This window comes from Drosophila melanogaster, chromosome 2R, assembly GCF_000001215.4.
Source record: "Drosophila melanogaster chromosome 2R".
Taxonomy (NCBI): Eukaryota; Metazoa; Arthropoda; class Insecta; order Diptera; family Drosophilidae; genus Drosophila; species Drosophila melanogaster.
The window spans coordinates 17,015,991-17,027,010 of record NT_033778.4 but is presented as its reverse complement, the minus strand read 5'-3'; the positions used below and the strand labels follow the sequence as shown (position 1 = coordinate 17,027,010).

At 43.6% G+C, this 11,020-nt stretch overlaps 2 protein-coding genes and 1 non-coding gene across 8 annotated transcripts, besides 1 other annotated feature; 2 read left to right on the top strand and 1 right to left on the bottom strand.

Annotated features, from left to right (window-relative positions):
• Positions 1-17: 17 nt before the first annotated feature.
• On the top strand, positions 18-3,359 carry asRNA:CR44390 (antisense RNA:CR44390). Of its 2 annotated transcripts, none has more exons than NR_124586.1 (3): positions 18-477; positions 536-1,658; positions 1,724-3,359. The 2 variants fall into 2 exon arrangements; NR_124587.1 differs by having other exon boundaries at positions 18-498; positions 567-1,658.
• Positions 308-6,984, bottom strand: Dark (Death-associated APAF1-related killer). Of its 2 annotated transcripts, NM_166207.3 has the most exons (11): positions 6,770-6,984; positions 5,221-5,621; positions 4,462-5,099; positions 4,285-4,408; positions 4,031-4,221; positions 3,682-3,926; positions 3,433-3,622; positions 1,720-3,313; positions 1,533-1,652; positions 1,331-1,477; positions 308-1,266 (listed from the first exon to the last, which is right to left on the bottom strand). In NM_166207.3, exons 2-11 carry the CDS (start codon positions 5,608-5,610, stop codon positions 583-585), a joined length of 4,323 nt encoding a protein of 1,440 aa, NP_725637.1. In that variant the 5' UTR covers positions 5,611-5,621; positions 6,770-6,984; the 3' UTR covers positions 308-582. The 2 variants fall into 2 exon arrangements, with proteins under 2 accessions (NP_725637.1, NP_725638.1); NM_166208.3 differs by having other exon boundaries at positions 3,433-3,926.
• Positions 5,715-5,994: a mobile genetic element.
• A 504-nt stretch (positions 6,985-7,488) lies between the features above and the next one.
• Paip1 (Poly(A) binding protein interacting protein 1) lies at positions 7,489-10,785 on the top strand. Of its 4 annotated transcripts, none has more exons than NM_137336.4 (4): positions 7,489-7,578; positions 7,690-7,804; positions 8,086-8,948; positions 9,212-10,665. In NM_137336.4, exons 3-4 carry the CDS (start codon positions 8,103-8,105, stop codon positions 10,043-10,045), a joined length of 1,680 nt encoding a protein of 559 aa, NP_611180.1. In that variant the 5' UTR covers positions 7,489-7,578; positions 7,690-7,804; positions 8,086-8,102; the 3' UTR covers positions 10,046-10,665. The 4 variants fall into 4 exon arrangements, with proteins under 4 accessions (NP_611180.1, NP_001163171.1, NP_001246380.2 ...); NM_001169700.2 differs by having other exon boundaries at positions 7,662-7,804; NM_001259451.2 differs by having other exon boundaries at positions 7,489-7,804; positions 8,086-8,627; positions 8,745-8,948.
• Positions 10,786-11,020: the final 235 nt, after the last annotated feature.

The following is an 11,020-nucleotide window of genomic DNA, read 5'->3' as shown; positions in this document are numbered from 1 at the left end:
GCCCAAACTTGACTTGAACTTTTTAATAAAACCAAAATGCAAACATTGAGGCCAAAGCCTTTTTATTAATTTAAGTCAGCTTAGAAGTAGACGAGCCACAATCCAGATACGTACCTATTTATTGGACCGCAACACTGATATCCATACACGAACTTAGCAGCACTGTCCCGGGACCAATGCTTTTGCAACACTTGATCTGGCGTGCCTGGCAGAAATCAAAACAAACGCACAGCACAACCACCCACACAGACATGCATGCATACATACATACGGACAGCACAAAGAGCAGACAACAAAACCGCGTTCTGTGTTTTTCGTGAAATGTCGTTTATTTGGTGGCGGTTACTCGCGTTGACAAACAAAGGCAGGGCAACGCACCCACCGCCCTCTGAGATATCATACTTGGTTAGCTGCATACATTCGCAAATGTAAGCGCCAACAACTAATGTTTGCCTAGGACAAATCCGGACCCAGGAGGTAGAAGAGCAAAACCATCAGGTAGTAGAGCAGTAATCCTATAAATGCCATGTTGTAGTTTGGACTTTCCTGTTTCGTGCGCCGCCTAGGGACGCACTTCTGGCGTCATGAACTGGCCTCCTCCAGAATTGGTGTCGCCCTCGCCACTCCGCCGTTCTTCTCCAGAACCAGGTTGCCAACTACATCAGCACCCTCGCTATCCGAATCCTGCATAAGTGGGCTGTCGAGAATTCGAAGATTTTTTAAGTCTTCATACTGATTGGCAATATCCAACGTAACTGGGTCAGGTGGAGGTTGAAGTCTGCTTAACTCCAGCAACTGCAGATGGTAGTAGACACCCTCGTCATCTATGGCATAAAAGTGGGAGAAGTGGGCGTCTGTGAAGAACTGACGAGCTTCATTTCCCACAAATTTAACGCAGGCCAGGAGTTCCGGACGGATGGCATTGCCGCGCTTATTCCGCCACAGTTCCGCAGTCCCTCGGTTCACCGGATGAAACTCGTCGGCAACGAATGTCACATCTACATCGATGTCCGCTGCAATGGGCGCCGCATCCACAGCATCCTCTTGTGTAACACTGTGCTGCTTATGGCGTCGACTGCGCCGCCGTTTTTGCTCGCGCTCCAATTGATTGTTGCGCATGTGCGTCACATTCCAGAAGCACAGCTGCTCCGCGCAGCTGATCAGGAGCAACTTACATGGCGAGAATAGCAATTGCCGGATGCAGTGCTCGTGGACCTCTTCAATGCTGTAGATCAGTTGAACTTTTCTGTTTTCAACGGCAAAGAGCTGTTGGGAAATGTATAATTAGCAGGAAATAATTATGAAACGAATTTGTAAGACGTATGTATACCTCTAAAGTGCCATTTTCGAAACCCATAGCCAACATGGTACCATCATCCGTGGCTACCAAATAGCTGATCTTGGCCTTCTGGGCGATCTCTTCTTCGCAAATCTGTTCGTACCTTAGTTGGTTACAGCTGAATATTAAACGGAATACCTGTCGTTGGAAATAATTGATAATTGTTTAATGATATTATGTTTAGCAAACCCACATCGATGATGTTGTTTTCGTAGGCCAGAAAGAGAAGACTGTTCTTTAGATCAAAGCCGACAATGTATTCCTCCGAATCCTTTGGTTTCACGAATGCAGATGGGTTAGCTATATCCAGATGCTGTTGGTAAATATTGAAATCAAATACTGCACTTTTACTCGCATAAACTTCAATTAAGAACACTCACACAGACTCCGTGGTCGGAAAACAAAATGATATACTGTCCTTCCTGCAAGGACGCGTACTTGGTACTAACATCCATCATCAATGGCCACTGGTCATTGGGTTGCAGCGGATCTATCTTTTCCAGCTGGAATATCACAGTCTTCTGGGCACTGTGTGCCGACGCCACCAGAATGTTGGGACTGACCTGTTTGAGGTAATCAATGGGCTCCTCTATAAACTGCTGAGGTAGCGCTGTATCATGAATAACATCTATTATCACTCCGTCCACATAGCCAACGAAAATCTGTTCGTCGTTAAAGGCGGATATGGCATTTATCTTACAGTTACTGGCAGCATGAGTGGGTGTGATTGTGGACCATTCGGAAATTCTAGAAATGGCCGGTTTAATTAGGTGAATGCGCTCCTTGGAGTCCACAGCCAGAAGTTGCGTCCGCTCTCTGGTCATGTCCATCAGAGAACGCAGATAGACATTAGGCTCCAAGCAAGCCTTTGTCATCACGCTTATCTCATCTGCACTGTGAACCCAGGCGATTTCCCTGTTTTGATGTGAATTCGAGCCGCTTACAGAGCGCAATGTGTGCACATGGACCACCTGTTTTCCCTTAGCGCCGCACAAAACAATGTACTTATAGACAGGATCAAACAGCTCGTATATATCCACACACTCTATATGTTCGCTGACATTGCTGCGTAGCACGGGATCAGAGATTTTCAGATCATACACAATAAGTCCCTCGGACGTGCCCAGCAGTAGGTAACGTCCGTCAGTCGAACGCTTTCCGCAGGTGATGAAACTTCCTTCTGGCAGTTGCACTGCCTCCGATTGCAAACTAACCGAAAGACCTGGCAAAAAATTGAGCCGCCATACGCTGTACTTAAAAATCAGCAACACGGTGGCGGTCTTACTCCTTTCGTCAAATACATCTAAGGCCAACGGCGTGTCGTTTTCGACATTAAAAACATGTAGTTCCAGCGTATTGCTGGAACCGTTGGTCAAATCCCATACAGTAAGTGTGCAATTTGAGGTGCAGACCACGTAATATCGCTTTAAAACCTGAACGAAACACCGTATTCCCGACTGCATCGTTTTCAAAACAGGCACGTGCGACAGTTTGAACTCCTGATCTTGTTCGTCCCAATTCAAAATACTCACATCACCATTGATGAATGCCACATGCAGTTGGATGTTGGCCTCTGGCAATCCGGCGTCTTCATTTAAATAGAAAGCAACAATTTTCAGATTTGCATAGCTCCCTATAAAGCGTTTAACCACGCTATTGACTAGCTGCTGCTTGCTACCACCACTGTGGCGCCTTCCTGGACAATCGGGCCACAGGGACCAAAGTTTTACGCTGCCGTTGCAGTGCAAGGTGATCAAGTGCTTCTGTTGGTTAAATACCGCCATACGCAGAATGTCACTGCTGTCGCTCTCGTCCCTTAGCAAATAGGTGTCCTCTCCCTCCAGCGAAACATCGGTTAGCAGGATCTGCCCGCTGGCCAGCGCTATCAAGCAAAAGTCGTTGTGAAGGTAGACAGCATGGCGCCCCTCATTATCACCCAGGTTTATAATCTGACGGTGCTGGTGGAAACGACCGCTGATAAAAGGAAAAAGTGAAATAATAATAATAAAGTAACTTTAATATATATACATTTCATTATTACTAAAAATGACAGCTCTGTTTGTTTGATTAGTCAATAGCTGGTAAGTACTTACTGGTTAGTAAACCAAACCCGATCGTCAAAGCGCTGCACTTGTTTATGGGCTTCTTCAAAAATCGCCTCATCCTCGGCCATCAGGGCAATCCTAAGCAGGTCCGTATACTTTGAACAAATAAGATTTTCCTCAATCTTTGGCAAAAAATCCAGAATAGCGTTGACTAAGCGCTCATACTTTGGGTCATTGTCTGCATGAAAAAAAGATTACATTTTTTTTTTGTTTCAAATGATTCAGAAATTTACGTACCGCAAATATATGGCTTGTAGAACTTCAGCTGCTGTAGCGTGTTCAAGATCGATCCACTGGCATTCCAAGCAGTTGAATCGTGCCGAATCTTTTGTTCTAGAAAACGGAAATCTAAAAAGACCATGCGAAAGAGAGTCATCCGTTCGGGGTGCTCAATGTTTTTTAGATGATGACCGATGTGGCTATAGAAGTATTGGTCCAGGTAAGGCGGTATCAAGTCGTCGGAATCGAATGTTTTTGGGATACTAACAAAAAGGTTAAAATCACTCAGTATACGGCTTACTCGTGGCTTAAGGTTAATACATTTTAGCAAAAATTCAAGATATCAAGAAAAGGGCTAGGAACATACTTATAGTGATCTACGATACTCCGATGAAGTGCATATTCGTTTTCAAGCTTGACTTTCAACTCCAAGTATATGCTGGGTATACTTATGGTTGACTCTTTTGGTTGCTTCTCCACCAATGAATATTTATGAAGTTTGTTAACCACTACCATTACATCGGATTTGATAACATCAAACCATATCAACGATAGGAGCTGTTCAACAGGAAGTTGATAACGATTAGTAGATGTATGCCGTAAAGTGCAGTGCTCACTTACAATAGTGGGTATGTGGGCTGATGGAGGGAAAACTGACAGTCTATCAAACATTTTTCTATATTCAGCGGGCTCCAGAACGTTTAGAGAGCTCTCAATGATGGTCGTCAGCTTATCACAGTTTACACTACAAAAAAAAATTATGTATTTATTCAGTGTGAACACTCATAATCCACATACTGTTTCCAGTTGTCCCAGGTCGCCAGACCATCCCGAATGCTCTCAGCAATAATGCTTAGTCTGCGGGGATTCGTTGTCAAAACTTCCCGGGGCAAATCCTGTGGTCGACAGTCGAGGTACTTTAGAAGCAAAGACTTAACCTCATCCGGCGTAAGCGTCATCGAATGATGATCCAATGAAATATGAGTTGTGGTAGCTGCCGAAAGAAAGTCAGTGACCTGCTTGAACCGTGTGGTTAGCAATATCTTGCAGCTCAAGTTGAAAGCATTCCAAGCCTTGGCATTTTGCACATTAAGCAGAACAAGGAGACAATTCTCGTATGGCTTGCTCTTGAGCAGTCGTCGCAGTTCCGCCTGAATGCTGTGGATTCGAAGCTTTATGTTACTGCTATGATCGCTACGACTTGTCCAGTTGGGATCGATCTGGTAAAGTAATTTCTGCAGCATCTCTAGCACGGTCTCCGGGCTATTGCAGTTCTTCAAGTTAAGCCAGAAGATCTTAAAGTCCATCTTGCATTGCACTTTGTACGATAGGCACACATCCAAGGCTACCCAAGTCTTTCCCGATCCCAAGACGCCATCAATCAATACATTTTTCGCTGGGCGAAGTTCTAGAAGAGCCTGCCTTAGCTTCAGATACTGAAATATAAAAAGTATTGTAGTATGGTTAGATAACAATTCCACAGAGTAAAATTGTTTTTCGGTTTCGTACGTTGGACTTCTTTGATTGTTTTTTTTTTCGAATGGGAGATTATCATACCGGTTGCAGGCGGCTCACATTGTACTTGGCGAATACTTGGTTGTCGTTGTACAGACGATCTCTCTGCTCGATGTACATCCTGGTCATCATGCTGGGCTGCCGTTGCTCAGTCTTGATTGGCGACATTAAGAATTTGTAGTTGATCCTGAGAACTTCCTCCACAAATTTCTGGACCATTTCCTCCTGTTTAGAGAGCAGTGTCCAAAACAAGCGAAGTGTGCCGCTGACTGCATCCTTAGACATGATGATGTGGTCAATTTCCTCCTTGGACAATATTGATTTCGGCATATCCTGGACATCCTTGCAGTCGAAGTTGTCGACGAATGCATCCTCAAACACGGACAAAATGTCCTTGTATTGGTATTGGTGCTCCCCAGTTTCAAAATCCATATTCGTGTTACCTACATATGTAAATATTTATATAGTAACTAAATTTTATAGCTATGTTAGAAATAATTTATTGGCATTGGGTTATTTTTTGTGGTATTTTCATTAATTACAAAAGAAAATGTTATAGTCGAGTTTTCCGGCTATTAGATACCCGTTACTCTGCTGGAAATTTTTATCTCATAGAAATTCGAAAACAAAATAAATAGAAATAAAAATTAAAACGGTTCAAAAGTGTGGCCGTGACAGTTTTGAGCAGTTTGTGGGCGTTAGGGTAGGCGTGGCAACATGGGTGAATAAACTTGGGCTGCGTCTGTATCTCTAGAATCTGTATTCTTAATATCAACCTTCTAGCTTTTATTGTTCCTAAGCTCTCCACGTTCACACTAACGCAACCAGATCGAGTGTTCTAATAATAAAGCTGAATCAAATCCGAATCCCTGTCTTCTCCTTGGTCGGGCAATCACACAAATCATAAATTTGGTTGGACCAACCAATAAAAACTCAGGTGCAACTCTTAGCGAACAGAATCAAGAAAATCGAAAAAAACAAATCAAAACAAAAAAATGTTCATTTCAAATGCACATATGTATGCATGTATATGTGTACATACATATGGCGGAATTTTTGGCGCCAAGCTTGGCCCACTTTATTTGAATGCACCGTAGACGGCTTCTCGAGGAGAGAAATGCGATACCATGGATCTATGAGATCCCTTATCTGCAAGCTGAGATCGACTGGATCATCGGTAATTTCACAACTAATCGACAAGGACGCGAACGAGATCGCCTCTAAATAGCTAGGAATACGTGAGCTGGCGGTGCAACCATCGAAAAAGGCAATTCCGGTTGCATTTTTGTTCTCCTCCGCTCGTCAATGTCGTAGAACCAAAATCGGATCGAATTATTAATCACCAGTTAGATAAGCGCGTAAAGGCAGAGAGAAGATACGTCACTGAGTTTGCCGTGTGAATGAACTTGTTATGTTTGTGTGTAAGTGCTCTCGCATGCAATTGTTTCAGTCACACACACAGTGCCTTGGATTTGTGATTGACGGGGAGGCACAAGGCCCAATGGAAGAATTAAACAAATGGACTTGTAGAGCACAGAAAACGAAAGCACTACAGGTACATAAGCTTTCACCTGCACGCATATTTACTTACGCTCGCCGTTTATTTTTAACAAATCGTCGTCCTTATTCGTATTTTGTTGTATGTGTAAGTATTGCACTTTATCCTTAATATATAGTTGCTCCGGCTTGTTCACATTGTTCTAGCACATTCTAAGCGAAACACTAAAGGCTTGAAAAAATATAAATAATGTACTAATCTATGCTACTCATTGAGTAGTACTCAAAAAATAACAAAACGGAATTTATTCGACTGTGTGACCGTTTTACGCGAGGGAAATAATATCGAATTATATATAGGGTTGTCAAGTGGTTCAAAAATGATTTTAATCGTAATCTGAATTGTAATTCGATATTATATTGCGTGATTTAAGATATTGAGAATTTGTATATTCTTAATAAGAAATACAATTTACATTACGATTAAATTAATTTTTGAACCGACAACAAATAATATATAATAATAAATTCTTATTTATATATTAAGAATTTCTTATTATATTTTAATATATATTATTTGTTATTAGTTATTAATTTGTTATATATATGCCACCTTATATATATATGCCAAATATATATCTCTTTTCCAACTAGATCTAAGATTATAATAATACCATGATTTTCTTGTACGAAATGAAGTAGTTTATCTAATGCTTATTTTCTAAAAAACGGTTTAGCACTTATTACTTTATTTAAAGTGTGACCATATTGAGCCGTATCGATATATCACAGACAACAAAGGTATTCACTGCCAGGTAAGTTTTCACTAGCCACTTGCGACCACACCGACGGTGAAAAGGCGAAATAATAAATTTTAACAAATTGCCGCAGTGTAAATTAAAGGTGCGTAGCATTTTACATTCCCTTTCAGCGGTCACCGGCCGTCCCGCCCCCGCACCGTCCAATTTAACATTTTTTACGGCCAGTAAAACGTGCAATCCCACCCAAAATCAGACACGAAATTCGGAGCAGCGCATCAGAGACGCAGACGAGAAAGTGACGACGCAGCAAAACGAAGCAACAAAAACGAAAATCGGCGACGTACACATTCAACTTGAACAAATTTAAGGTAGGCATTGCAATTTCCCCACCACCACACGGTAGAGTCGGATAGGTCGTGTCCATTTCAATGGGAAACACCGACTGACCCGGCTGCGGAAAATAAAGAGATAAAAAAAGAAAGGCGACAAACCAGTGGTAGGAAAACAAAATGTCCGCAACTCTGTCTGAATCGGCGTCCCGAGGCTTGCAAACGTAACCACGCTGGGGAATGCCCTGGCGAATGTGATTTGTCTTTATTTAGATAAACTAATCCTCATCCATTACTTTACTCTGATTGGTGATTTGCAGTTTTCGAGTCCAACGCAATGTCATGCCGCGCCCCCTTCCAGCCCGACGATCAGTATGAGCAGCTGCGCCGGCCGAATGTCGGCGGAGCAGGCGGAGTGGCCATGCCGGGACTGGATCAGCAGGCGCATCTCTTTGGGGAGTACGCCGGAGCGCAGGCGTACGGTCAGGTGGTTGGCAATTTTCCTGTGCAGGCCATGCAACCCCAGGCGCAGACTCTGTCCGATGCGTCCAATCTGTCGGCCACGGCCACAATTTTCATCCCTCGAGGAGCTGCTCCCCCGCAGCAGCAGTCGCGACATCAGCAATACCAGCAGGCTGGTGGAGCCGGTGGAGGAGCTCCTTATGGCCAACAGCAGCCGCGCTATGTGAATGGTTTTAAGCATCACCATCAGCAGCACCACCAGCAGCCGCACTACAACCATCATCACAATCATCAGCAGAAGTTCAACAACGATATGCAGAAGCTAACGAATTCCGTGCAGAATCGCCTGCACCTGAATAGCCAGCAGGGCTCAGCCGGCAACTACTATCAGCAGCAGCAGGTACACCAAAACACACACCACCACCAACAACACCAGCAGCAGCATCAGCCACACAACCAACACGCCAAGTTTCAACGGCACTTCCACTTGAATAACTCATTCCAACAAATCGTACAGCAAACACAGCACAACCAGCCGCAGCAGCCGCACCACCAGCAGCACAACCAACAGCAGCAGCAGTATATTCAGAACCAGAATCAACAACCGCAGCCATCCACTTCGACTGCGGCGGCCTCCTCGTCGTCCTCGAACTCTTCGCAGCCGGACATGGCCACCATAGCACTGGAGTATCTTGATACAGTCATACATTGCCTTAACCAGGTGAGAATTTCGATTGATAAGCTATCAGGGCAATTATGGGCTTCCTTTGATTTATATTTTTAGTGTTTTATGATTATTTAATCAATTTTAATAGGTGTCAGCTTAATATTTTCTTTAAATATAACAATATATTTAAAATCAATATATTTATGCTCGAAAGTAAAAAAAAAAATCAGCTGAAACATTTCAGTCTAGTCAAACTTAATCTTAAGTTTTAAACCTAAATTTCCTACTAACCAGACATATTAATGATCTCCATCCAGAATCCGGGCCAATTTGATTCGATTGCATCACGCTTCCTGACCATTTTCGATGGCATGGAGAACAACCAATTCGTGCTCTCCATCGCCATGGAGGACATCTTCGAGAAGTCGATCGAGCAGCCGAACTTCCGGTACATGGGCGCCAAGCTGTACAACCTGCTGCACATGCTCAACTCGAAGCCGGACTCGCTGTTCCACACGCTGCTCAAGTGCAAGCTTGACTACCACCAGGAGGAAGTGACCAAGTACATGCGCTCCAACGAGCAGCAGAAGGTTCGCGAGACTGCCCTCTTTCTGGCCGAGCTGTACATGCAGTTGCGCGGCGACGACGACTCGCGCATCCAGTTGATCGCTGTGAATATTGTATATTCGCTGAGTAAGCTGCTGGCCAGCGAGAGCAACGAAAATGTTCGCTGCCTGTGCCAGACCCTCAAGCTGGCTGGATATGATCTGACAGCCGATTGCCCCAAGGACATACAGGAGATCATCACCGCCCTGCAGGCGATCGAGCTGAAGTCGCCGGGCAAGTACCCCATGGCGGCAAGTGTAATTGCCCTGCAGCAGAACAACTGGGGCAGGAAGGTGTCGAACGCTCTGGGAGACGATGAAGATACAGTGAAGGAGCCGCCGCGCCTGAGCGATGAGCCCGTCTTCTACGGACCTGATGGCCGCGAATTGACTGCCGAGGAGACCGATTTTCTGGCCGGCGGGGATAATGATGGTGATGATGACTTTGATGGGGATGGTGCCGACCTAGAAATCGACGCGGAAATGGACGAGGAAACCGAGCGGGCATACAAGGAGTTCTGTAAGCAGGGCAAACAGAAGACCTAGACGACTGTGGAGAACTGTGTTGCATTGGACGGATTCATGAGGGCGTGGTCGTTGGCAGGATATAGCTTGGGTATAGGAGGGATGGTGGAGAGCGTAGGAGTGGAGCATTTCCAACAAATTCTCGGTTGTAGGATCGATGATTGCAGTTGCTTGGTTCAGAACCAATTGTGATTATCTTTTAAATTATTGATAGCAAATTGTTTGTGATATCTTCGTGTTTCATGCACCTATCATAATATGACATGTGTTAATGACTTTGTTCGAACGCTTTTTGTGTGATACGCCCGTTTTGTATCTCTGATAACTAACTCTCTGCCATGATAGCCAGTTCATTCATTCAGTTTGTACTTTTTAACTTGAATTAAATAAATTTGAATAGTCGCGAAGCCAGGATTTCGACCGTAAACGGTAAAAGAAATATATATATATATAACTATAGCCACTGCCACGCCGAAGTGAACCGCTGATACAGACACACACGCAGCTGCACTCAAAGACTCGTACTCATATGCGCACCCACACACTTGCATGGCACATATGCAGACCCATAAACGGCAGAAAAAAACAAAATCGCAAATTTCACATTCAATTAAACGACATTCTCTTGATCATACAAATCGAAAAACGAAAGAAAAAAAAACGACAGCAGCCACGCCTAATTTTTAAATAATTGTAATTAATGTTAACGAATCCATGATTTAATTATAAATAAAATTTATCGAATTGCGTTTAAAACAAAATCAAATTGAGCGATTTTATTGAAACGGGAAAGAAGCCTGTTCGGTTTTCGAACTAAAAGCGGTTATATTTTCGTTATTTCTAATTATGTCGAAAGAGTCGAGTATATGATAAGTGCAAGCGGGGTTTCGAACCTTTCGGATGCTATGACTAAAGGTATTGTGTTGATCTATTGCTGCTGTTTGTGATGTTTTTAAAACAAATACATGAGTGCTTTAAAGTTGCTTTATAGCTGGA

Excerpts from the sequence above, each read along its gene's own strand:
- Dark (NM_166207.3), bottom strand. The coding sequence starts at position 5,610 with ATGGATTTTGAAACTGGGGAGCACCAATACCAATACAAGGACATTTTG. Across the intron at positions 4,222-4,284 it reads CAGCCCACATACCCACTATT|CTCCTATCGTTGATATGGTT; the intron begins GTAAGTGAGCAC and ends CCTGTTGAACAG. Across the intron at positions 1,267-1,330 it reads TCGAAAATGGCACTTTAGAG|CTCTTTGCCGTTGAAAACAG; the intron begins GTATACATACGT and ends ATTTCCCAACAG.
- Paip1 (NM_206145.3), top strand. The coding sequence starts at position 8,103 with ATGTCATGCCGCGCCCCCTTCCAGCCCGACGATCAGTATGAGCAGCTG. Across the intron at positions 8,949-9,211 it reads TCATACATTGCCTTAACCAG|AATCCGGGCCAATTTGATTC; the intron begins GTGAGAATTTCG and ends ATCTCCATCCAG.